The sequence below is a fragment of the Molossus molossus genome, unplaced genomic scaffold, assembly GCF_014108415.1.
Source record: "Molossus molossus isolate mMolMol1 unplaced genomic scaffold, mMolMol1.p scaffold_m16_p_16, whole genome shotgun sequence".
Taxonomy (NCBI): domain Eukaryota; kingdom Metazoa; phylum Chordata; class Mammalia; order Chiroptera; family Molossidae; genus Molossus; species Molossus molossus.
In genome coordinates, this window is record NW_023425351.1 from 29,398,879 (window position 1) to 29,424,320 (window position 25,442).

The 25,442-nt window shown below is 46.2% G+C and overlaps 1 protein-coding gene across 8 annotated transcripts in view; it reads right to left on the minus strand.

The window, feature by feature from the left end:
* Window positions 1-1,852: 1,852 nt before the first annotated feature.
* The window catches only part of STAU2 (staufen double-stranded RNA binding protein 2), a 281,591-nt gene continuing 258,001 nt past the window's right edge, over window positions 1,853-25,442 (minus strand). For all 8 annotated transcript variants that reach the window (XM_036263712.1, XM_036263711.1, XM_036263713.1 and 5 more), the window contains 2 exons: window positions 4,052-4,140; window positions 1,853-2,958 (listed from right to left, as the gene is read on the minus strand). In XM_036263712.1, the coding sequence (XP_036119605.1) occupies window positions 2,865-2,958; window positions 4,052-4,140 (183 nt within the window). In that variant the 3' untranslated portion in view covers window positions 1,853-2,864. The remainder of the gene's footprint in view (window positions 2,959-4,051; window positions 4,141-25,442) is intronic.

Here is a 25,442-nt window from a genome sequence, read left to right on the forward strand (position 1 = left end):
GCTTTTGGAAATGAAAAGGTGCAGGACTCACACTGGGCAGGTGCAGTGATGACTCACCTGCAGAAGAATTCAAACACATGTCAATTGGTCTGGACCGCATTTCCCAAGTCACCGAGAGCCCTGAAAACCTCTGTATAATCATTTAAGCTTCTCATTAATCTGTTTATTTTATGGTGCAGGAAATTGGTTGAAGCTGTCAAAACAATAACAACAACAACACAAAAAAAACCTCCCCAAGCCCACTGTTGAGAATGTTTGCTGGGGAGAAGGACCAGGACAACTCCGAGAGGTCACCCCAGGAAAGGGGAGGGACGTCCTTGTCACAGCCTGATCCATGATGTCTCACCACTGATCTTTGGCAAGTGGTCCTGGAAAGGGTGGTCAGAGTTCCAAAGTGCAATATTATATTTCCAATTAAAATGTAAAAAACAAACCTGTTCCTTCAAACACATTGGCCTCAGCACTGGGAAGTGACTACAAAGCCCGGAGCTGATTGAGAAAAGCTGAAAGCAGACACTGTAATTGATAAAGGAGATAAGTCAATCTGTGTCCTTTAAAGAATAATGAGTCCCATTTTTCATCAAAAAGATCTCCCTGTGCCGAAGAAACATTCTTTCAATAAATCTACTTAATGGTTTCCCCTCTAATGATATATAACATGGCGCTTTGGAACGGAGCATCCCAGCAGGTCCCTGGGAGGGGCTGCAGGCCACCTGCCATTTGCATCGCTAATTCGACCTGGAGAGAACCCAGGGTCCCAGGAAGGGCGGCTGTTCTGGGGAAATATGGGAAGGCCTTCCTGGGCTCTTCAAGCAGGTAGATGGGATGGAATTTAAAATAAATATCCTGACCCCAAACTGGAGACCCTTTGCAAATTGACATTCCCTGCCCTCAGCCCCACCCCCAAACCCCCCAACCACGTTCAGGAATCCATCGGCTCTGAACATGACGCGCCGCGTCGCACAGCTCAAGAGTGAAATGCTTTGGATACTTGGGTTGTGAGAACTGATTAGCTCTGTTCGTTCCCTGCGTTCGTCATCTTCCCACAGCCTGGTTGGGCCGCCTTGGTGCCGTCTGGACTGTGGGCTGTGGGGAGGTGGCCTATGTTGATTGCTTTTGGTAAACTGAAGATCCATTAAACGATCCCGCCCAAAGTGATGTTGTCTACAGGCCTGTCCACCCCCTCCCCCACACACACCTGAGGGCCTAGGCAGAAGAAAGGGCCTGTCCCCCAAGGGAATGAATTAGGGCCCTCTGTGCCCTGGTGCTGGGCAGCAGGACAGCCTGTCCAACCTAGCTTACCTTCATGAACCCCAGCTTCACAAACGTGCTGTTATTTCCACAAGGCCCCAGCTTTATGTAACCAAACCTACTTCCTCCAAGGGCACCAGCCCTCCCCAAACTGGCGGACTTCCCCACATGGGAATCATTAAAAACAACCCTGGAGTTATTTCCTTATGTTGCTGTTTGTTTATTCTTCTGTCGCGTGTGAGTCAGCCAGATCATGATTTGTGGTGGTTTTGCTTGTGAAATCTTACATAATTATATTCCTATTGTCGTGTTGGGTCGAGCAGTTAGACCCTATAGTGTTTTCTTATTTCACAATGCCTGCAAATCAATAAGGAGAAAGCCTGAACAATGAGATGACGTGAGCTGGTCGGGAGCCCGGCTCCAAGTCACCCGGGAGGTGGCTCTGCAGTTTCGCAGATACATGCGGCTGGTGACAGGGGCGTCCTCTAATGCCACAGCCGAGCAGGGTGACTGGGCCGGGCGACGGCCGTCGGGATGAGTTTCACTGGGGTGATTCTTAAGACAGGAGAGCGAAGGAATGAAAGAACGACAGTAACCACACTTCACACAGAAACCGACCAAATTTTTACTGCATTTGCTACGCGCTGGAGTCCATCATGCTGGTCCCCAGCGTGCTGGCTACAAGCTTGCGCGACTTCCACGGCTCCTCCGACAGGCTCTCCCTTCCCCACCAGGGACATCATTGATGTCGGTCCTCCTCACTGTCCCAAGTCCAGAGGCAGTTATTAAAAACACTCTTGATGCAAACAGTGAGTGGCTACAAGACACGAATGGGGGTGGGTGCGATTTCCGCCACAGGACGCGGAACCCAGAGAAATGTTTGTGGAGGCAAGACGCCCCCTTGGTGGCTAAGAGTACTACGGAGCTCAAAACCCACGAGTGATTTGTGTTGTTTTTTTTTTTTTTGAATTCCTGGAGTATATTGAAACTAGTTGTTCCTAACATGATTTCATAGTTTTAATTAAATATCCGACCTGATTTAAACCATGTTCGTTTGCATACGTCTTTGAGTAGTGCGCCTTAAAGGTATTCATACGGATACAGGAGGAAGGTTACAAATATCTGCATAAAAAGAGAAACTGCAGGACTCTATATGAAGACAACGACCATCACATTCCACAGCACGTCATTGGTAAGTGTTTGAATCATCAAGCATTATTTAAAATGAGAGAGAATAGAACTGAACACAAGTGCCACGACAGAACAATCTGAACCAAACCCAGCTTCTCTATCGATCATGGAAAAACTTTACCTCTGTTTCTAACACGTTTCATTAATTGTTATTTTAAGCCCCAGTAGCAGGATCAGATTTCTGCTGCCTCTGGACAAATGAGTTATGATCTGATCTCAAGTTCCAAGGGAAATGCGCGGAGTTTTATTTTCCCCCAGTTGAACAAACAGTACTATGTATATTATCTCGTGTGTTAGAATAGTGTTGTCTTCACATAAGACTCAAATAATGGTATTAGTCATTCATTTCCTTGAACACAGACACCCTCATGCGTGCTGACAGGTTTATAAGGATGCGGTGGCAGCCATGGTTCTGGGAGTTGTTAGATGACGGACTTTGATTTCTTGCAGTCCTGAGCGATGGAGCCCGGGTGTGTCTGGTTATTGTCCGCCTTCTCTCCCAGATGCTGGCCTTGTCTGAAAGATTAATACATTAACAAGAGCTGAAGGGCCAGGGTTGCACATCTTCAGACATGTTTATTAGCAGATGGCACACAGGATTCAAAGGTCACCAGCAAAGTGACATTTTAAAGTGAAACAACAATATTTATGTTCAGATAGTCTACTGATGAGATCATGTGGAAATGGTTTTGATTAAATTAGCTTATAAATGGTTGCCAATCTATAGACAACTTTAAATGCCACGTCTGTTTACCAAATGTTTTCTTCTCACACTCTCACCTTTTAAATATTAATGACCAAAGGCTGGTTGGGCGTATGCTTCCTTAACTATAGGATCAGCATACCTGGTTTGTACGTTCTGGGTTATCTTTTTTTTTTTTTTTCCTTTTCTTTTTTTATTCTAAAAACGTTATCTCTTGTGTGTGTTCTGAAACCTCACCTGAGTTTGGAGTCTGCTCTGTAAATATAATTGTGTTCAATTTCTTTACTGTAAATTGGGTCTCTGGAGAGACCTAAAATTCAGTATCAGATAAAAACTTATGTTCAATATTTTTTAAAAAAAGCAATGAGCTAGATTTCAGAAATACTATAGCTGTATGTCTGCCTTGGGAGCCCCGACTCTGTGGCGACGTACGCCTGTGTCTCATACAACGTGAAAACCAAGGCTGCCGAGGGAGGGGGTCGCCTCTCAACTTTTTCTTTTTTCTCTGTTGTGCCCGAAACTTGGCAGGAATGTGAGTCAAAGTTTTTAACTCAGAAAATGGTTTAGCCAGAAAATGCTCAACAGTGTGACGTGAACACAGTTTTTGTTAGTTTTGCAAGTCCCTGCAGTTAACAGAACACACACTGTTCCCCACAAAGGCATTAAAATGCAGAAGTAATAATCAATTTGTAGGTTAAAACTGCCCCAGTCACACTGTAGGAAATGAATATGACTATATAGACTGTTTCTCATTTAGTTACATTTAATTGCGGTACTATGAATAATTCTGTAAGATACAGATGTTAGTGTCTTGAGTTTTTTCCCCCACCTTATTATGATCTATATTTTATTTTGTAGACAGTGACAAAATTATAAATGTAAGGAAGTGACAGAAGGTTTACTCACTTTTCAAGAGAATTTTTCTCAATATTCATCGTCCCTTCCATTGGATCCAGTCCTTGCTCAGAAAACTGTTTCAAGGCACTTAAAGCTGCCTAAAAAACGAAAACAAACACACACACTAACAACGAGATCCATTCACCGACTTCAATGGAACAAACAGGCAATTGTAAAGGAAAGCTGGGTTGTACGGTAAAGACGATCATTTTCATTAGTCTAAATAAATGGCCTGTTGCATCGCTTGGCAATATTACATTTGAAAGGCTGGCTTATCTCGGAGCAATGTATATACTATGAGAGCTTTTATTACTGGCGTGTGGCGGGGGAGGTGAACAGGGGAATCTCCACAAGTCTCGTGCCTCGTCCCTTATCCATAGTTGTGTAAAATCACAATGTTTTATCTGCAAATGTAGAAAAACCTCTATAAATATAACATACTTTGATGAGGACTTTGAATAATTTCTCCTCGCTTGACTGAAACTACCCATTCTCGTCCTTCAGATGTGAGACCATCAGACTTTTCCAACGTGGGTCCTCTTTCCAAAGTTAGTATAAAGTTATTGTTCAATTTTATAGACAGTGGGCCCCAACCAAGCCACCGAGTGTGAGCAGAGGAAGGAAGAAGTGCGTGCGTACCAAGGGGGTGGTATGATGGTCCCTGAATTTTCTCCCTCCTCCTGGGGCCCTGGGGAGGCAGCCTGGCCACGGCAGAAAGAACCTCCCAAGGTGTTGATATGCCTGAGATGCGTGGGAAGCTGAAGGGTGTTGACAGGCTGGTGGAGCCTCGCTGGATAGCTGGGAGGCACGAAAAATGCGATGCTGATAAGATCTACATAACTTGTTGACACTCTTGTGCATGTTCCAAACTGTTATTTCTTTGAATAAGAATTTGGTTCTTCTTCCCCTCCCCTGCACCCCACCACCTTCAAGCTCCATCAGAAGGGCTTTGTTGAGTCTGAGGTAGGTGTAAGCAGCCAGGGGTGTTTGGATCTTGGAGATCCTGCTGGGTCACACTTTGGTCATCTGTATCTTCTCAACTGCCTTTGAAACAGAATTAACTCTTGCAATGGCCCAGACTTTTATCTGCCAAGGGCCCCTTTGGGGTAGCTGACTATGGGCATGATCTCTTTTCTATTTCTTTACTAATAATATACTTTTGGGTTTTTAAGTTAATAGAACTTTATTTTTTGAGAGCAATTTTAGGTTTACAGGCAAATGGAGGAGGGAGTACAGATTTCCCATATACCCCTCCCCCACCCCAACACAGTGTCACCTATTATTACCATCCTGCATTAGCACAATGTGGATGTTACAAATGATGAGCCAACATTGATACATTATCATTAGCTAAAGCCCACAGTTGACATTACGTTTCTCTCTTTGTGTTGTACATTCTATGGGTTTTGTCAAATGCTAATGTCACGTGTCCACCACTATGGTGTCATACAGAATGGTTTCACTGCCTTAACAATGGCTGGTGTTCCACCTGTCCCTCCGTCTTCCTTAGCCCCCTGGATCCCTGGCAACCACTAATTTTTCAGTTTCTATACTTGCCTTTTCCAGAATGTCATACAGTTGGAATCACACCAAATTTTCTGATTAACTCTTTTCACTTAGCAATGTGCTTTTACAGTTCTTCCATGTCTTTTCATGGCTCAATACCTCATCTCTTTTTAATTGCCGAGTAATATTCCATTGTATGGATGTACTACAGTTTGTTTATCCACTCACCTATTGAGGGATGTTTTGGTTGCTTCCAAGTTTTCATTGATTATGAAGCTTCTGTAAAATACATGTGCAGATGTTTGTGTAATATTCATAATATGTTTTTTTTTTCCCCTTTCTCTTCTAGTCTTTCTATTTTTAAATCACAACTCTTATGTGGGACCCAAAGTAACAATGTGTCCTTTTCTTTTTCTTCTACTTTTCCTTTCTGGTCTTTGCACTGGTCTCCCTACTTCAGATGTGCTGATGCCACTCGGGTCTGCAGCCCTGGCCAGGACACATCGGGGCAGGGAGGGGCCATGCTCAAGCGCTGTTTCACCATTATCTATCTCTTTGAACCAGGAGTCCTCGGGGATGTCAGTGCCCCACCCCACTATTCCTGATCTTGGGCCAAGCTCATACTACACAGCAGCTGGCAAAGGTTGTGGTGGCAGGTGGGTACTAACCCCAGCTGGGTAGGAGCAGTGTGCCTATCTTATTAGGGCACTGTTACTGGTTGAATTGTGTCCTCCCCAAGTTTATATGGTGAAGCCCTAACCCTCAGTACCTCGGAATGAGCCTTATTTGGAAACAGGATCATTGCAGATGTAATCAATTAAGATGAAGTCATACGAGAGTAGGGTGGGCCCTGATCTAATATGACCAGTGTCCCCATAAAAAAGGGAAGTTTGGACACAGATGCACACACAGTGAGAACACTATGTGAAGAGGAAGGTGGAGACGGAAGTGATGTGGCAGAAGCCAAGGAATGCCAGGTCGCCAGCAAGCCACCCGGAGCTGGAGGAGGCATGAAAGAGAGTCTACTCTCAGGCTCAGAAGGAACCAACCCTGCCAACACCTTGACCTTGGACTTTCAGCCTCCAGAACTGTGAGACAATACATTTCTGTTAACGAAGCCACTCAGTCTGTGGTACTTTGTTATGGCAACTCTAACAAACTAATACAGGTACATCATAATTCCCCTTTAAGGATAATAGGACTGCTTTCTCTCTCTCTCTGATGTTTCATTGTATCAGTTTATTATAAAAATAGTTTTCACTACAGAAAAACATAATATGTAGACAAACAAAGTGAAAATATTCACAATCCCACCTGCCATTCACAACTTGGTGCCTGCCTCTCCATATCCTTTCTTATCCCCTCTCCATAGGGACATACTGCACCCTGGGTTGTACCAGAACACTGTGGGATACCTGCCCTTTCCAGAGAACATGAGTAGTTTCCCGTAGCAACGGAAACATCCAATCCCTACTGCTGGACCTTCAGGCCACTCCCAATTTTTAAACCGTTATTAATGGCACCAAGCTTCCTAGCGGTGAAATCACTGTGTACCATCTCAATACTGTCCTGATGACAAACTCCTAGACACTGAATTTCTGCGCCAAGAGCGTGCACATTGTCAAAGACCTGATATCTCCGCCCTCAGAGAGGCTGCGGTCACACCAGCAGCATGAGGGCATCTGCTTCTCTAGCTGCTTCTGGAATTACCCCTCAGAACCACTTTGGGGATCACTGGAGCAAATGCATGTTGTCATTCTAAGGCCCTGCCTTCTTTTGAATTTGTCCATCCTGCCCATTTATCTTATTCAGTAGACTTGGCTTTGAGTGAAGTTTGTCTCTTTCAGAAATTAATTTCACCCCCAAAAGACCTAGATTTGGACAACTCCCCTCCCCGAAAAAGAAATTTGCAGAGAGATTTGACTCTCATTTAGACCCGGTTAGCTGACTTCTGAGGTCCTTTCCAGTCCTGAAATGTGGAGGTGGCTGGGTGGCCTTCCCAGCAACTTTCCTGCAGGTGTGGACATTCTTGTGAGCTTATCATGTGACCCTGAGCTCTGGAATCTTGCCTCACACACATGTGGGGAGTGAAGAGCCAGGCCACTCAGGGCTGAGCTCCGAAGACCAAGCCACACCTGAACTTTCCCGAGAGCACACTCCGTGGCACAGGCTAATGGCCTTCGAGTTCTTTGTATATGCAACCGCATTGAACAAACGATGACTGTTTTGCTCTGATCCCTTAATATGGGAATTGTTGGCAGGAATGCAGATTTTTATCAGTTTCTTTCCAAATGGATTATTACGGAAGGCTCGTCAGTGCCTGGGAATTTAAATGAGCAGTGTGGTATTGCTGAATGAGACCCTTGAGTGCCCCGGGGCTTCCTGGCCCTGTTCTATTCCCACCAAGGCCCAAATGTCAACTGAAACCAAATTGTTGAATATTTGGTTCCCAGGGTTGCCTGAATCCCAGGAACCAAATTTCTTGCTTCACCGAGTCCACGACCCGGGAACACCTGCTCCTTCCACCCGAAAAGAGATGCACACATGAGATAAAGGCCAGGTCTCAGGTAGCAGGTTCAATGTTTTCAGATCTTGCAAAACCTACAGGATGATTCTATCAACATGTCAGGCAGGTCCCCAAGCGCTGTCAAAATGCCTGTCATCCCGCAAGGAATGTCCTTCAGGCTGGGACGGCGGCGTGCTCTTGCACTAGATGCCACGGACGGATTTTCAGAATCCCTGCACAGCTGCCTCCCTCCACAGGTATGCTCCAGGTTTCCAAATCGCGTCCTCTTATCTCCTTGATGACATAATTCAGCCCACATCTTATTGATAATTCTGACTACAATCGCTTATAAATATGAGAAGACTTCTTGTTAAATTATAAAAGGCAATGAAGTCCATTTATCTTCTCTGTAAACAGTAGGGAGCTACCAGTTCACGAGCATGACACTCCACCAGTCATGAGACCGGGCGCTTTACCTGATGACCTCAGATGTGAGCCCAGCCCAGCCAGATGGGTTAGCCTACCCCTCTGGAATTCAGCAACCTCCTCAAGGCCACACAGCTAGTAAGAGGCAGAGCAGAGCTTTGAACCCAGCCCACATTCTTGATCACACCACTGTGTTTCATCCAAACGGAGACACTGCTCACAGCCAGCCTGCCCGACTTCAGTGCAGCTCCCCCTTTCCATATCGCTTGCAAAGTCCCTCTTACTACACCTCTTCCGTGCTCACCCTATTCGGTAGTTCCCACAATGCCTCCTGGAGGCACACTCATGAAATTGTCTTCGTTTTCCAGAAAAGGGGTTTCTTATTTTGCGGGCCGATATGGTTAGTTGCCAGCCTCCAGCCTTCTTGCAGACCCTGGGTCGACTTCTGAGGCTCAGCCCAGCACTTCGGTAACACTTGCAGTCTGGGCTAAAACTAAATTGTAATTATTTTGTCACTTAGAATTTCCCAAGGACACAATTCTCCATTTCTTAATCTCCTGTGGGTACCCAGTCTCTCGCTCCCTTGACCTGCCTCCTCCCTATATTGTTCTAGGAAGAGTGTTCATTTCTCACGTCCTGGGTTGCGGCAGGAGGGAGAAACCAGCGTCAGGGTTCGGCTGGGGTTGTGGGAAGCAGGGGACACAGTGAGACGAAGTGCTGGATGTGCAAAGGTGACATGGACAGAGAGAGAGAATAAAGAGTTTGGCTGGGATTTATAGCGAGCAAGAGGCCCTGTGTTTAGGAATGGGAGCCGGGCAGGGGCTGCCCACCGGGTGCCTCCTGTCACAGGGAGGTCCTGACAGACTCCTCGCCCAGCTGCTGCTTCCCCCTTGTCACAGCTCCACGCCCACCCACAAGCCATCATCTACTACTTTCCCAGAAAAGACACCTTACAGGTTAAAAAATTCCATGGGGCCCTGGCCGGTTTGGCTCAGCGATTGGGGCGTTGGCCTGAGGACCAGAGAGTCCCAGGTTCGGTTCCCGCTAAGGGCGCATGCCAAAAAAAAAAAAATTCTATGGAATGAGCTGGGTTGCTTCCCTTACTACAGCAAGATGCCCACAGTAGGATTATGCAGCGACACTTGGAATAGCCCCCTTGCATGTAGCAAGACCCAGTACCAACCATTTCGAAGAGCAGTGTCCAGTGGAGGGGCTTTGAGAACAAACACTCAAGTCTAACAGTCCACAAAAATGCTTCGCTCTGTGCTTTCAAACCTATCCAGAAGATGGTAAAGTCAGCAAACCCCCGTGTTTAAATAAACTGCATGAACTGAATAAACTGTTACTTGCTGGAGGCCAGGTGCTTAAAAAAATTAAGAACATATTATAAACGTGCCACCTAATGTTAACCAAGGGCAGGTTGTGAGGAGAAAGTCGAACGGCCCCCCTTTGGGGAGACACTGGCAGAGCTGGTGAAGGGAGGAGCAGTTGCCCATCACTGGAGGGAAAACAGGTAACAGGCCCCGTCTGCAGCTCCCCCCGCAGCAGGGACAATTTGCTCTCTGATCATGCTAAACTAATCTTGGGGAGTCATGGAAAGGACGTAAATCTGGGTTCCTTTTTTTTAAATTTCCTTTTTTCTTTATTGATTTTAGAGAGAGAGAGGAAGGGAGAGGGAGAGAGAGATAGAAACATCGATGAGAGAGAACATGGATTGGCCAGCTACTGCATGCCGACTGGGGGTTTGGCCCACAACCTGGACATGTGCCCTGACCAGGAATCGAACCGGTGACCTCTTGGCGCATGGGTCGATGCTCAACCACTGAGCCACACTGGCCGGGCAAATCGGAATTCCTTAATGAGAAACATCCTAAATGATGCTTAAACCCAAGTGTGTAACTTCCCACACACTGTGCGTTCGAGAAGTTCAAAGATACACTAACACATGTGCCCAGAACCCTCCCTTTGGCTGTGGCCATAAACAGCTAATGATTTCATTCTAAGGTCAGAATATGTTTTCCTACCAAATCAAAACAAACTCATTCAGCATCCACTTGCATGTGACCACGGCCTACCAACTACATCATAAACTTCAGCTCCATGACAATTTACATGTTGTGGGATTTTTAAAAACAGGATATAGACAAAGCAACACACGTAGCTTCGTTTGAGAAGAGAAAAATGAACATCTTTTAAAGAAATGAATAGTTCCATTTTTTCTTCCTTCCTTTCAGCTCACACTGGTAGCTACGTGTGTGTGTGTGCATAGATACACAGAAATATTTTAGTCCCCAAAACATTTTACAACTGTTTTGTGAGTAAAGCCCCACAGGTTCTAGAACAGATGTCACCACCATTTCATGTGTCACTGTTTTGTGCGTAGTTATAGCAATGCCAGAAATATGACACCAGTAAGATACTTTCCATGCCTGTTAGTTGGTCTTGGTTAGCAAGTGTCCGTGTGTGTGTCTGTGTGTGTGTGTGTGTGTGCACAGAATAGAGGTGAGTCTCTCCAGCCATTTCTGTACTTTCTAACTTTCCTCAATTAGCAAATTGTGCTTCTTTTTTCAGGGCTGAGTATTGGGGATGGGGGTATAGCAGATTAGGCCATTCTCTGAGAGACAACAATGGTCTTCATTAGCAAAATGTGGATTTAAACTCACCCCCTGACTCACAGCTCTCTGTGGAGTCTTTGAACACAGTGCCTAATGGATCCTCTTATCTCCTGTCTTCCCATTTCACACTTTTCCCGCCGATTTCATTGCCTGAATCCCAGAAACAGACAGGCTGTTCCCGCTTCGGTCAGTGGTAACCACACGCCGGAACGTGGTCTTCGTTCCTAAGTACGTGACCAGGGTTTGCTGTGTGTTGCCGACGTGCTCCTGCAGAAGAGCGAGCGCCGGGTCCATTTCGGAATACACCAGTGATCAGAGGCGCAGCTCATTAAACCAGCCCGCTTCCCTGCGGGCATGACGGCTTCAGACGGCAAACGTCTTCACGCAGTTGAGGACTCTCCTACCTTTCATCCCAACAGTCTTTGAGACGGATTCTATATTTAATCATCTGAATGACTGGAAAACCAGAAGTTTCTTCGGTAAGCCTAAAGGTTTATTGCCCAAAGAATGTGAATTCTGATGTTTCCAAGTCTCCTTCCTTCCTTCCTTCCTTCCTTCCTTCCTTCCTTCCTTCCTTCCTTCCTTCCTTCCTTCCTTCCTTCCTTCCTCTCTTTCTCTCTTTCTCTCTTTCTCTCTTTCTCTCTTTCTTTCCTTTCATTAATCTTCACCTGAGGATATTTTCCCATTAATTTTTAGATAAAGTGGAAGGGAGGGATGGGGAGAGAGAGAGAGAGAGAAAAACTTCAATGTGAGAGAGACACAGTGATTGGCTGCTTCCCACACAACCCCAACCGAGCCCAGGGATTGAACCTGCAACCCAGTACAGGCCTTTGACCTGGAATCGAACCCTTGACCCTTTGGTTGGTGGGCCGACTCTCTAACTGCTCAGCCAGACCGGCCATCGTTTTCCTTGCTTTGAATGGCCTATAACAAAACACAAGTCTCTCTTTATATAAAATAAGAGAAAATTATATCTCTAAGTTTTCTCACGTTACAATGGGACCCTAAGTCACTACACGTCAGATGACCGCCAGGGTAGGACTTTGAAAATGAATGAAAGCAGGGTCACAGGCGCCTCACGAAGCCCCTGCTGCCAGCTCCCTAACGGCCCTTGCGGCCGCACCTTCCTGCACGCTCCGTGGTCTACCGGCCGGGTCGTTCCACGCGGCCGGTGCTTCACAACATGGTTTGCTGCTGGAGAGAGGGCTGCCTGCCCGCCAGGGTGACGGACACTCACTGTGCAAGAATGGCGGGGAGACGCAGGCTGTCGGCAGTCTGCTGAAGCAGAGAGAGGAACTTGATTCTGGAATGTGGGGAGTTCGGACACCACTGGCACCTCCACTACAGACTCAGCCGTCACCTTTATTTCTCGGGCCGGCTCTACGCTGGGCAGTCCAGGTAGCTGTCAAGCTCCACAACGACCCGAGTCTAACTGACGGCAGGATCGACTGTGCGAAGAAACGTTCCCAGGGCTCAGGACAAACTCACGCCGGCCCCACGCTGCCCTGTCCTCCTCCAACCGTGAGCTTTCTGTTCTACCAACACCTTTGCTTGTGAAATTCCTGTGCTGTGCTCTATTCAATTACTTTTGATTCAACACAAGTCCCCTTCGTAAAGGTGTTTACGACAGGGCGTTGATACAAAGCAAGCACACCCTGCAGCTGGCAGGGAGATGCCCCGGCGGTGCCCACACCCCCGGCCTCAGAACAGGCCACCCCGCGGGGTGGCGGCGGCCATGCACGCGGGACTGAGGTCTGAGCCTTGACATGGAGACATTACGCTGACCATCCGGGTGGGTTCAGTCCAATCGCACCTTAAAATCAGAGAAGCTTTCCTGGCTTTGGTCAGAAAAAATTGGGGGGAGGGCAGGGGCGGTTGGGCAAAGAAATGCCAAGATGTTGGTTTTGAAGATGGGGGAAGGGAAACATAAGCCATGGAATATAGGTGGCCTCTAGAAGCTGGGAAAGGCAAGAGCGATTTGTCCCTAGAGCCCCCACAAAGGAGCTGCTGACACCTTGTTTTTAGCCAGTGGGACCCCTCCTTGTCTGACTTCTGACCTGGAACTCTAAGACAATGATACATCAGTGTTGTGTTATAGCAGCAAGATGAAACTAATACGCTCTCCCTGTCATCTGATCAGGGAAGGGGAACGGGCATGGCATGCAGCGCGTGGTCCGGCCTAGATTAAAATGTCAGCTGGACTGCAGACCAGGGGCACGTCTTCATGCAAGTTCCTGCAACTCGCCAGCCTCTTTCCTGTCACCTGTAATCTGGAGACTACACCACTTGCTGCACTGGATTGTTCAAGGGGTTAATGCCTGGCTCAGAGTGGTGTTTAATACACGAGGGCTTTTATTACACATCTTTCTCTATTGAGCCCAACCTCCCATCACAACATTCTTTATACTCTATCCCCACATTAATTTATATCTAGGTACCTGTACTTTTTTTTTCTAGCACGTTGCGTGTCCATCTTTCTTCCTAAGAGAACCTTGTCATGATGCCTCCTCCGTGATCAAAAGTCAGTTATTCCCAGCCTCAGAATAACATTTCATACCCCAGGCTCGGCATTCAAGGCTCCCCATCGACTGGCTCCATTCTACTTCACAACCTCATTTACTGTGATTTCATTACAGCGTGATTCCCAGAGTATGGCCTGAAAAACACTGGTCACCAGCCTCAGGGACACCTAGCAGGTGTCAGCATCATCGGCGAGCGTCCTGGCCGCACACCAACGTTTCATAAGCCCTGCCCAATGGATCATCCATCCTGGGTTACCTCCTGTCTGCTGGAAGCACGCGAGTCTTCTCAACTTCCAGGGATAAACTCCCATGATTCCCAGCCTGTCCCCCACCCAGGAGCCTTGCCACTTGCCTTCCTGAACTGTGCATCGCCTTCGATGTGTTTACATCCTGTCTCCTAGGTCACAATGTGTCTACTAAATGTCTTCAAGGAATATTCCTTGATTGATTGATTATCCACCAGCTTCCATCTCAAGCAACCCCGAACAGACAAGTGCTAGGAGACACATTTCTTGTTTCTGTTTTCTCTCTGTTCTCCGAGTCATCACCCTGCGTTTGCTTAGTTTCCCCCTGCAGGATCGCCAGAGCTCCTCTCCACCCACAGGCTCTGTGGCCCATGTGCCACGGGATGAACAGGGCTGGGTTGTATGTGTCCACGTGAGACAAGGTTCTCCTGCCCCACATTTACCTCCAAGGATGACAGGTAAAAGCTACTGTCTTTGTGAAGCATCAATCACTTGGGCTTTGGTTTCTGCCACTTTTGAGGTTGGTCACCAATGTTTCGTCCTCCCTGAGTCAGCAGGAGGTGCCTGGGAAACCACCCTGGGAGGACCCCACAACACCCTGAAACAGAGGCCAGAGTGGGCTCTTCTGGCTGAGGAAAACCTGGCCCTGCAGGGCACTGGGCTGAATTCTGCCTCCGTAGCTCTTCCCTCTACTGCCCCAAGGGTTCATTTGTGATTTCTGGATCCTTTGATCCAAGAAGAATGAGAAGCCCTGGCTGGTTTGGCTCAGTGGTTAGAACTTCGGCCCGAGGACTGAAGATTTGTGGGTTTAATTCCGGTCAAGGGCATGTACCTCAGTTGCAGTTTGGTCCCGGCCCTGGTTGGGGTTGTGTGGGAGGCAACCAATCAACGTGTCTCTCTCACATCAATATTTCTCTCCCCCTCCCACTCTATCTGAAGATAAATGGAAAAATATCCTCAGGTGAGGATTGAAAAAAAAACAAACAAAAATCAAAGAGAATGAGAAGCATTCCCATTGAACCTGTGCACACACCACTCTGTCTACTCAGGCACTCCATCTGAGTTTGAGTGTGTGATTGGTAAAAACTTAGTTATTTCGTAATTTTTACTACATTTAATTATTCTTGGATTGCATGGGGAGAGGGTGGTTGGAAACGGGGGATGATGGTTAAACAATATAACCTATAATGTTCTGTTTAATTCTGAGCCTTTGCTTGTATTACAGAGTCCTGTGTGGTAAACGCAGGTGTCTGGAAGGTCTTGCTACTTCTCTCAGTGGCTGACACTCAGAAGCCTCATTTTCTTGGGGCATTTGGTGGCCATCCTCGTGGTCAGACTGCAGCAGGGAGAGAGCCAACGTAGACCTTCACCTCCCTCCCAAGTCACCTTAGCCTCTAACTGACACCTGATACGCACACACACTCACACGTATGCATGTATGTGTATATGTATGTATTTACTTTTTAAAATAAAAGTTCCAAACATTCACAAAAGTACAAAGAACAGTATACTGAACCACTCAGAGCATGAATTAGTATATTGCCAATCCTATTTCGTGAGTCTTTATGCTTTTTCCCAATCAAGTATCAGACCAAGATACACACCATGCCCTGGCCGGTTTGGCTCAGCGGTTAGAGCGTCGGCCCGCATTCCAGGGTTGTTCCCGCTAAGGGCACGTATCTCTGGTTGGGGTCGTGTGGCTGCAACCAGTCCATGTGTCTCTCTCACATCGATGTTTCTCTCTCTCTCTTTCTCCCTCTCTCCCTCCAGCTCTATCTGAAGATGAATGCAAAAAAAATGTCCTCGAGTGAGGATTAAAAAAAAAAAAGATACACACCATTATTACACTCAACAAAATTAATAACAAATCCTTTCTGTCATCTTAATACCCAGGTCATGTTACGATTTCCCTGATAGTCTCAGAGATACCTTTCAAAGTAGCTTTCACATCTGTATCCCATCAGTTCCCACCTGGTATTTGCTTGATCTTTTGAGATCTAAGAGCCCTTTGGCAGGAGGATCCCAAAGACATCCAACTCCTAATCCTTATTATCTGTGACTATGACTTTACGAGGGACTTTGTAGATGGGATTAGATTAAGGGCCTTCAGATAGGTCAATTAGCCTGTAGTCCAATCTAATCACAAGTTCCCGAAATTAGAGACCCCCCAGCTCTGGTCAGAGATGGAGACATGATGATGGAAGATGGGTCAGGGGATGTGCCTACTGGCTTTGAATATGGAGGGAGGGGCCGTGGACCAAGGAATGCGGGAAGCTCATAGACAGTGGAAGAGGCAAGGATCTCAGATTCTCCCCCAGAACCTCTAGAAAGGAACCCAGCCCTTCCAACGCCTTGATTTTAGCCCAGGGAGACTTCTCACTACAGCACTGCAGATAATACCTTTGTGTTCTTTTGAACCATTCCTTTAACAGGGGACTGACAACCACACCGAGGTGTAACTGTGTGATGCCAGATTCCTCCTGGAGACCAGGCTGGTGTGGGCCCGAGAATGAGCTGCAAGGCCAGCCTGAGAAGTCCGGAAAGAGAAGCCGGGGCCTGAGAAGATGTGGGGCCACCTTGCTGGGTGGCCTTTCAGATGCTGCGGGTGGCTCCCCGCAGGCCACATCGGGCAACAACAGAAGAGCTGCCACCCCTCTCAAAGCAGGCTTTACCCTAAGATCGAGCCCCTCATTGCATAAACACTCCACAGACTGCCCCTACCCCCGAGGACCTAGGCCCCTCTCCCCACCTCCCTCGTCACACTCGGTGCTGGGCTCCTTTCTGTACCTTGACCCGGACAAGCTCCTTCTCTCCTCAGAGTCATGCTGGCCGGTCCCTGTAGCCATCTCTGTCAGGTCTCCCTCAGGGTGGCCTCCCTCAGGTCTCCGCTCTGGGGAGGCCACCCTGATCACCCCATCTTACGTCACTGGGCACCTTTCTCAGCCTCTGCTGCTGGCTTTTCCTTCATCCTGACTTTGAATCCATCCTGGACATCTCATCTTCCCTAGCAATATTCTCTCCCTAGATGATTTCATTGAGGCCTACGGCTTAAATCCCTGACAAATCCTGATGCCCCCATTTCCATCTTCAGCCCAGTGGTCCGCCCTAGAGTTCACACCTGTGACTGGCTGCCTGGTAGATTTCTCCGTGTAGGTGTCTAATAAGCAAGTTAAACCTGCCCAAATCCTAAGTACTGATGACCACTTCCCAAGTCACTCCTCCCCAGGAAACAGAACTCCTGTTCGTTCCATCAGTTGCTCAGGCAAAAACCCCTGGGAATCAACCTCACTCACTTCTGTTCTCTCTCACCTCCCACATCAACCCATTAGTGAGTTGTGTTGTTTCTCCTTTGAAATGCAACAGAATCTAACTACAAACCACTTGCTCTGCCAACATCCTTGCCCAAGTTACGTTCATCTCTCAGCCAAGACTCACGCCACAGCTTCTTAACTCACAACCTGTGCCCGCCTCTGCCCACCTAGGGCCTCTCCTATGGAGACGTCCAGAGAGACGGGTGTGAAATGTCAAGGAGAACAGATCGTGACACTGCTCAAAACCCTCCAGTGGCTTCTTGTTGCTCGTAGAACAGGACCCCAATTTCTGATTTGGGCGCCAAAGCCCTTAGTGACCCCCTCCCATCTATAGCTCCAGTCTCATCATCTACCACCCCCCCCAAGCACACGGAGCTCCAGCCATATCAGCCTCTTTGCTCTTCGTAGACCCTGAGTTCATTTCTGTCTCAGGGACTTTTATATGCTTTTCCCTAGACTTGGGACTCTCCTCCAAGTCCTTCATGGACTGGCCCTCACTTCATCCCGGTCACTGTTCACACCTACTGGACGTAAAGAAGCTGCACCAGCCCTGGCCGGTTTGGCTCAGTGGCTGGAGCGTCAGCCTGCGGACCAGAGAGTCCTGGGTTCGGTTCCCACTAGGGGCACGGACCAAAAAAAAAGAAGCTGCACCATCCACTCTTGACCTGACATTGTCAAAGTTCCTCACACTTCCTAAGTTTTAGTGCTGTTATCCCTAAAATTTTATTATGTATTTACCTGTTTACAAGTTTATTGTCCATGTGCCCATCAGAATGTGAGTTCCATGAGATGCGTCTGTTTGTTGCTAAATGCTCAGCACCCAGAATAATACAGGCTCGATAAATACTTAATGGTTGAATGATTGAATGACTAAAAAAAATGAATGAATAGTTAAAAACAGTGACCATTTTCAAGAATATCTAGCCACCTCCTATATATAGTTTTATTAATACTCAGAAGTTCCCTATGGAAATTAGGGAGTAGATCATTTTCCCTGTTTACTGAAACCTGGAAGTAACCATTCGTTTGTTGTTTAAAGATAAATTATTCAGCTGGAGAAAGTTGCTGCTAAATGGTTTTTCAACCTAAGAAAGTTAAGTATCATGATAGGCTTCAATGTGGTTGTTCTCAGATGTCATAAACTTGTTTAATGCCAATTACAGTATTGCAACTTTGGAAGCAATTTTATTGGAATTATCTTTCATTTTTTTCTAGAAGTCTTAATATTTTCAAACTAACAGAAATGAAACGTCACTATGCAATTCAAAAAGTAAATTATATATAAAAAAAAAGTAAACTATCTTCTGCTCATTACAATGGAAAGAAAAACACATCACTAATAATATCACACTTCACTTGGTAATTTTTAAAAACTCCATTAAAATCTATAGTTAAATACCATTTAAAAAAAAAACAAAAAAACCCCAAACCCTAGTATCCTGATTTCTTAAGAACATCTTCATTAAGACAATATAATCAAAGAAAGATAATTATTTTGTTTAAATAATTATGATCACAACTGGTCCCCTTCTCCTACCTCCAGCCCCAAATCAGAAGAAATAAGAAATTTAGTATACTTTTGGGGATATGCTTCATGTCCGCCAAATACTTAAGTAAAAATTTCTCCTAAGTTGTTTCAAGAAACCGCTCATGTTCTAAGACAGTTAACATATTCTAACATATCCAAACACAGTCTTTTTTCTATCTTTTTTCTAATTGCTTGCCTGCAGATGAAGAGGGAAATTATAAGAATTCGCGGGACGACCAGTGACGGAATCCTAATCCATCTTAAGCTGTAATATGACAACTGGCAGTTCCCAACCTGTATTATGAGACAGAGAAATTTTTTTTTTGGCCTGAGGGTACATTCTCTTTCAAAAGCAGATTTTCTCCTTTTGCTTTCTAAAGATATCATGTTAAACTCTAGTCTTACTGGTTAATCTTTTAAGGGGCAAGATAGATAGGAGAGAGAATCTGTGATAGATTTATAAATTTGGGGCAAATTGCAACAGGAGGCATTCCAATATGCAACTTCAAATCAAAACCTGAACTTGGGAAAGGGGCATTATATCAACCAACAGCATTCTTCAGAAATGCCTGGCATTCAACTGGATTGAACTATATATTGAAATAGATGGCAGGCATATCGCGAATTTTTCCCTCTAGCATCTGGTGGTATCAAAGCCCAGGAGCAGAGTGGCTGACTGTGCCAGAATTTAGAGGCTGTCTTTTGGATAAATATGTGGAAAGGAGATGAATTAATTTATCAAAAGGCTAGAAGATTTGCTGAAGGAGGAGTATGTGCTAAAAGCAATGAGCTCTGCCCTGGCCGGTTTGGCTCAGCGGTTGGAGCGTCGGCCTGCGGACTTTGATAGCATGTCACTATAGTCCTTTGTATAGCTAGTATGTTTAGCCAAATAATGGTAACCAATATTTCAAAAGAGAAAAATTGATGAAAGAGTACATGCATAAAAAGTGAGAAGGCAATACCTTGATCTGTAAAGGTAGGTAGGATTTATATCATCTGAGATGCAGTGTAGGATGAGGGATATCAGGCACCTCCTCCATGAAGTCTTACTATATCTGGAAGGGAGTAGTGACTTGTGATTTCTGTGTGTTAGTCAAGGTAAGAGAACTGCTAAACAAATGCCTCAGAATCTCAATGCTCATGGAAAGCTCAACAGGGTGTTCCTGGGTAGTGGTCCCTCGTCAATCAGGGACCCAGACTCCTTCCATCTTGTGACTCTGCCCTCCTCTAGACCAGCATTATGGTCTTCTCCATTCGGGCAGTGGGTGAGAAAATAAAATAGAAGATAGTGTGTGGAAGGAGTTTATGAATGAGGACTGGAAGCCTTCATAGTCCATTGGCATGCCTACACCTAGTGACATCACTACACCTAACTCCATGACCCTGCCCCCCCAGCTCCAGCTGGGTAACCAAGTCTGACTGTGAGCTGAGAGGAAAGGAGGCAGGTGGGGGTGTCTCTGGCACAGGTGGCACCATGTGGTTACACTCACTGGCTGGGTGCACATCTGTCTCCTCACACGGAACTGTAAGTGCCCAGAACAGGGCAGAGCTGGACCTTGTTTGTATTGGTAGCTGTAGCGTCCATGCTGGCATGGACTTAACGTTCATTTTGTAACTGGGGGACGGGGGCTGCCTGGCTCACAGAGCCCAGCAGGGTGGCCCAATGATGTTCAGACTGGTTGTCTCTGCTCTAGTATTGCCAAGAAATGCCTGGATTTTTCTCCCTTCCTCGAGAGAGCCTCTCTGTACAGACATTTCTGCAAGGCACAGGGGCCACATGCCGACCATGGGAAGGGGAGCCTACTTTTGTAGTTCTCATTGTGTCTTTATGAAAGATGCCTTCACAGGACAGTCCTCATGCTCTTCACACTCTTGGGGAAGAGGGAGAGGTTGAGTTCCCAAAAGACAAAGGATGGGGTGAACCCCAACCTCAAGAATAAAAAAGGAACCAAAATATTTACCAAGGACAAACCCGACTTCCTTATATACTGAGAAAGAGGTCAGAAGTTACAGGGGAAGAAGCAGGACTCCAGAACTTACAAAGAACCTGGCACCTTGTGCTTTCTGTGCCCATCTGGTCTCACTCAAAGCGGGAAGTCTGTGTGAAGACTCAGTGACAACAAAGGCAGGGGTGTCTGTGGAGTCTGCACCCACCTTGGAGTCAGGCTGGGGTAAGCTGAATCCTCGGTAAGAAACTGAGGCAGTAAGCAGCCTTATTCTTTTGTTTTTTATTAAATTAAAATAAGCCTTTCGTTTTGTTAATGACCCAAAAAACAAGTTATAGACTGGGAGAAATATTTTCAGATCTCATATCTGATGGAGCACCAGCCCCTACACTACATGAAGAAACTCAAAACTCAACAGTAAAAAGCAAACACCCCAATAGGAGGCTGGGCAAAGGACATGTAGAGACAGTTCACTGACGAGGATTTACGGATGGCAAATAAACACATAAAAAGATGGTCAACAGCACTGGCCTTTAAGACCACAGTGTCACTACCAACCTAGCAAAACCGCTCAAATAAATAGTAGCAACACCATCAAGTGCTGGAGAAGATTCAGAGAAACTAGTTCTCACATACTTTTTTTTTTATGGGAATGTAAAATGTGGCAGCCACTCTGGAAAAAAGTTTGGCGGTTTCATAAAAAACTACAACATAAACTTTACAACCCAGCGATCACACTCTTGGTCATTTATCCCAGAAAAATAAAAATTGACGTTCACACTAAACCTGTATAGAAATGTCCATAGCAGTTTTATCTGTAATAAAAACTGGAAACAACCAAAATATCCCACAACAGCTGAACTGTTACAGCGTGGCAACATCCATACCAGGGCATCATGGAATACCCCTCGGCAATAAAAAGGAAGGACCTAGTGGTACACACACTTGGATGGACCTCAAGGATATTAGGCTGAGTGGAGAGAGCCAATCGCAAAAGGTCCCTCATTATATGATTCCATGTATATAACATTCTCAAAATAAGAACATGTAGAGATGGATGACAGATTAGTGGCTGCCCAGCGTGAGTGATAGGGACCGGTGGAAGAGCGGGAAGAGGTGAGACTATGAAGAAACAGCACCAGGGGAGATCTTTGTGGTGATGTTTGTTTGTTTGTTTTTTTAATGTGTTTTTGGTGCATGGGTCGATGCTCAACCACTGAGCCACACCGGCTGGGTATTTTTTTGTTTTTGTTTTTTTAATATGTTTTTATTGATTTTAGAGAGGAAGGGAGAAGGAGATATAGAAACATCAATGAGAGAAACATCGACCGGCTGCCTCCTGTACACACCCTACCAGGGATCGAGCCCACAACCTGGGCATGTGCCCTGATGAGGAATCAACCAGCGACCTCCTGGTGCATGGGAGGATGCCCAACCAACTGAGCCACACTGGCCTGGCTGGAACTGCTGTTTCTTGATGGCAGAGGTGACTACATGAATCTACACATGTGATAGGCTGACATAACACTACAATACACACATTGTCCCATTGGTGATGTCCTGGCTTGGATATTGTGGTATAGAGAAATACATGTGATCACTGGGAGGGAATGGGGACCGAGTACATCCGACCTTCCTGTTCTATTTTTGCATCTTCCTGTGAGTTTATAACTATTTCAAAATAAAAATTAGAAACAAAAACAAAACCAGAACTGTACTCTTTGGAAAATTAGTATTTTTCATTGTTAAATTCACAGTTCTCATTGTACAACTACTTCAGTGTTAGGGAAAAGTCCCCCACATCACCTCACCCTTCAATCAATTCCATTCCCACATCACAGAAAACAGTTTGTGGGCATTTTCCCAGGTGTTTTGTTATCTTTTTTTTTTTTTTTAACCCTCACCCGAGGACATTTTTGCATTCATCTTCAGATAGAGCTGGAGGGAGAAAGAGAGGAAGAGAGAGAGAGAAACATCAATGTGAAAGGAACACATCAAGTGGTTGCCACCCACATGACCCCAACCGGGGCCAGGGACAAACTGCAATTGAGGTACGTGCCCTTAGCAGGAACCGAACCTGGGACTCTCTGGACCGCAGGCTGACGCTCTAACTGCTGAGCCAAATGGCCAGGGCTTTGTTATATTATATATACATATATGTGGACTTTTTGTTTTTCCTCAAGTGGAATCACTATGCTTATTCTTCTGCAACTTGCTCTTCTAATGTATACCTTGGACATCTTTTCATGTCACCAAAAAACTCTGTCTCATTCTTTTTAATAGATGCACAGTATTCTATGTGTGGCTGTGCTGTAATTATTTAATCAGTCCCCTAGTAATAGACTATCTACATAGATCTTTGAAGATACATCTAAATACAGCCATAAGATAAATTTAAATTTTTGATATTGTCAAATTGCTTTCTGAAAAAGTTACAAGTTATGGGTAATGGCTATTTTAAGGAGAACAGGAAGGCAGGCTGAGTCCCAGGGCCTGGTGGGGGAGGAGGCTGCCTCCCCCTCCGCTCACGGGGAAGCCTTCCCTCTCACGACACACCCAACGTTCCCATGAACTTCAACATGGGTTAGGCTGTCCAGTGGTGGGATTTCCAACCAACACCTTTCAACTACTTTTTATCAAAATAAATATTAAAACTCCAATTCTTGCCCTGGCAGATTTGCCTCAATGGTTAGCATGTCAGCCTTTGGACCAAAGGGTTGCGGGTCTGACTACTGGTCAAGGGCATGTACTTGAGTTGCAGGTTTGATCCCCAGCCCCGGTCGGGGTTGTGCAGGAGGCAACCAATCGATGTGGCTCTCTCACATAGATGTTTCTCTCACTCTCTCTCCCTCCTCCCTTTCACTCTATCTAAATAATCAATGGAAAAATATCTTCGGGTGAGGATTAACAACAACAAAATCTAATTTATTTATTATTATTTTAAAATATATTTTTATTTATTTATTTATTTATTTATTTATTTATTTATTTATTTATTTTTAGAGAAAGCTAGAACATGGATGTGAGAGAGAAATATCCATCGGTTGCCTCCTGCACGCCCCCCATTGGGGATCAAGTCTAAAACCTGGGCCTGAGCCCTGACCAGGAATTGAACCAGGACCTCTCAATCCATGGGACAATGCTCAATCCACTGAGCCACACCAGCCAGGCCCAATTCTCTCTCTCCTGTTTTTTTTTATCCTCACCCAAGGACATTTTTCAATATTTTGTTCAGATAGAGTGGGAGGGGGGGGGGAGAGAGAGAGAGAGAGATCGATGTGAAAGGGACACATCAAGTGGTTGCCACCTACACAACCCAACCAGGGCCGGGACAAACTACAACCGAGGTACATGCCCTTATCGGGAACCGAACTCAGGTCTCTCTGGAGCGCAGGCTGACGCTCTAACCGCTGAGCCAAACCAACCAGGGCCCAATTCTCTTTTTAAAACCATTGGGCGTCTCAGAGAACGGTCCAGTTAAAACTGGTTTCAGGATTTAGAGAAATACGTTCGAGGAATTCATTGATGATATTAAATCTTCTCTTTAACAAAAGCCACACTTACAGAATGCTATGATCATCACAAAAGCTGGTTCAAACGTCATTTTTCCATTTCTGCTTTAAGTAAATACCCGGTCTTCTCATCCCTGCTCTCACAGGAGCCCCTCTGGGCTCTCCCTGTCACAGAACAGAGCCGAGCGAGCGCCACGTGGCACCCAGTGACTCCCATACCCACCCCCCCAGTTACACCTGCCACTCCCCGGCTCCCACTGTACTTCCTCTTTCAGCCTCCCCTTGCTGTTGTTACTCTCCATGCAAAATACTCTTTCTTTCCCTGCTTGGAAGCACATGGCCTCCCCCTTTCTTAACCTCGCTGACTCTGACTTTCAGGTCCCGCTTAGACATTCCTAGGAAGCTGGCCAAGGCTTTTACTTGGACCTAGTGTCTGCTCTGTGTGGACACCTAATACTAAGCGTATCTGTTTGCCTGTCTGCCCCAGTGGCCACGGAGCTCCACAAAGCTATAGGCCATGTCTTCTCACTTGTGTTTTTATACCCAGCACCCAGCAGAGCAGGAGCTTGTGTCTGTGCACCCCCACTGAGTCACCCCCACAATGTACACGAGTCTAAATTGAGTGCGAGTCACTAAAGATGCCGTCTGTCCCTCTTCGATCTGTCCCTCTTCAATACTGAGCATGGGCTGACTCTGGCTCTCTGCCAGCCCTGGCCTGTGCTAGCCCGGTCTCTGTTCTAGCATAAAGGGTGTTAGAAATGATATTTTTGTTGGTGAAGTAAGTGGCGCTCAAGGGAAGGGGTTTGCTTAAATCATACGGGACCACTTCCTTTGCATTAGTGAAGAAGAAGGACTGGCGAGCCTGGAGCCCGACACTTCACCGCAGACCTTGAGGTCTGAAGTGCTACTGTCCTGTGTCACCCACCTTCCCCAGGAACGGGGCCACCTGGAGCTCCAGACATGGAGGAATCTGTCCTGGTCTGAACCTGTCGGAGCATCTGAGGCCAGAGGTGGGTTTCTCTGAACTCACAAGAACAGGCTGTATAAGAAGTTCTGCATCTGTTTATTGAAAGAAGATTCTGTGTTTGGCGGAATTTAGTCTAATTGCTTTTATGTTAACATGCTACAGGATGGGATGGCTAACAAGAGAGAGCAAGTATAGCTGCCTCCATCCCTAGTTGCCAGAGGTGACACATATAGACCAAAGGACCCACTGGTTGACAACGTCCCTCCAAGAAGCCCGTGCGGTGCTGGGTCCGGCTCTCGGCCATTCCCCCTCTTCA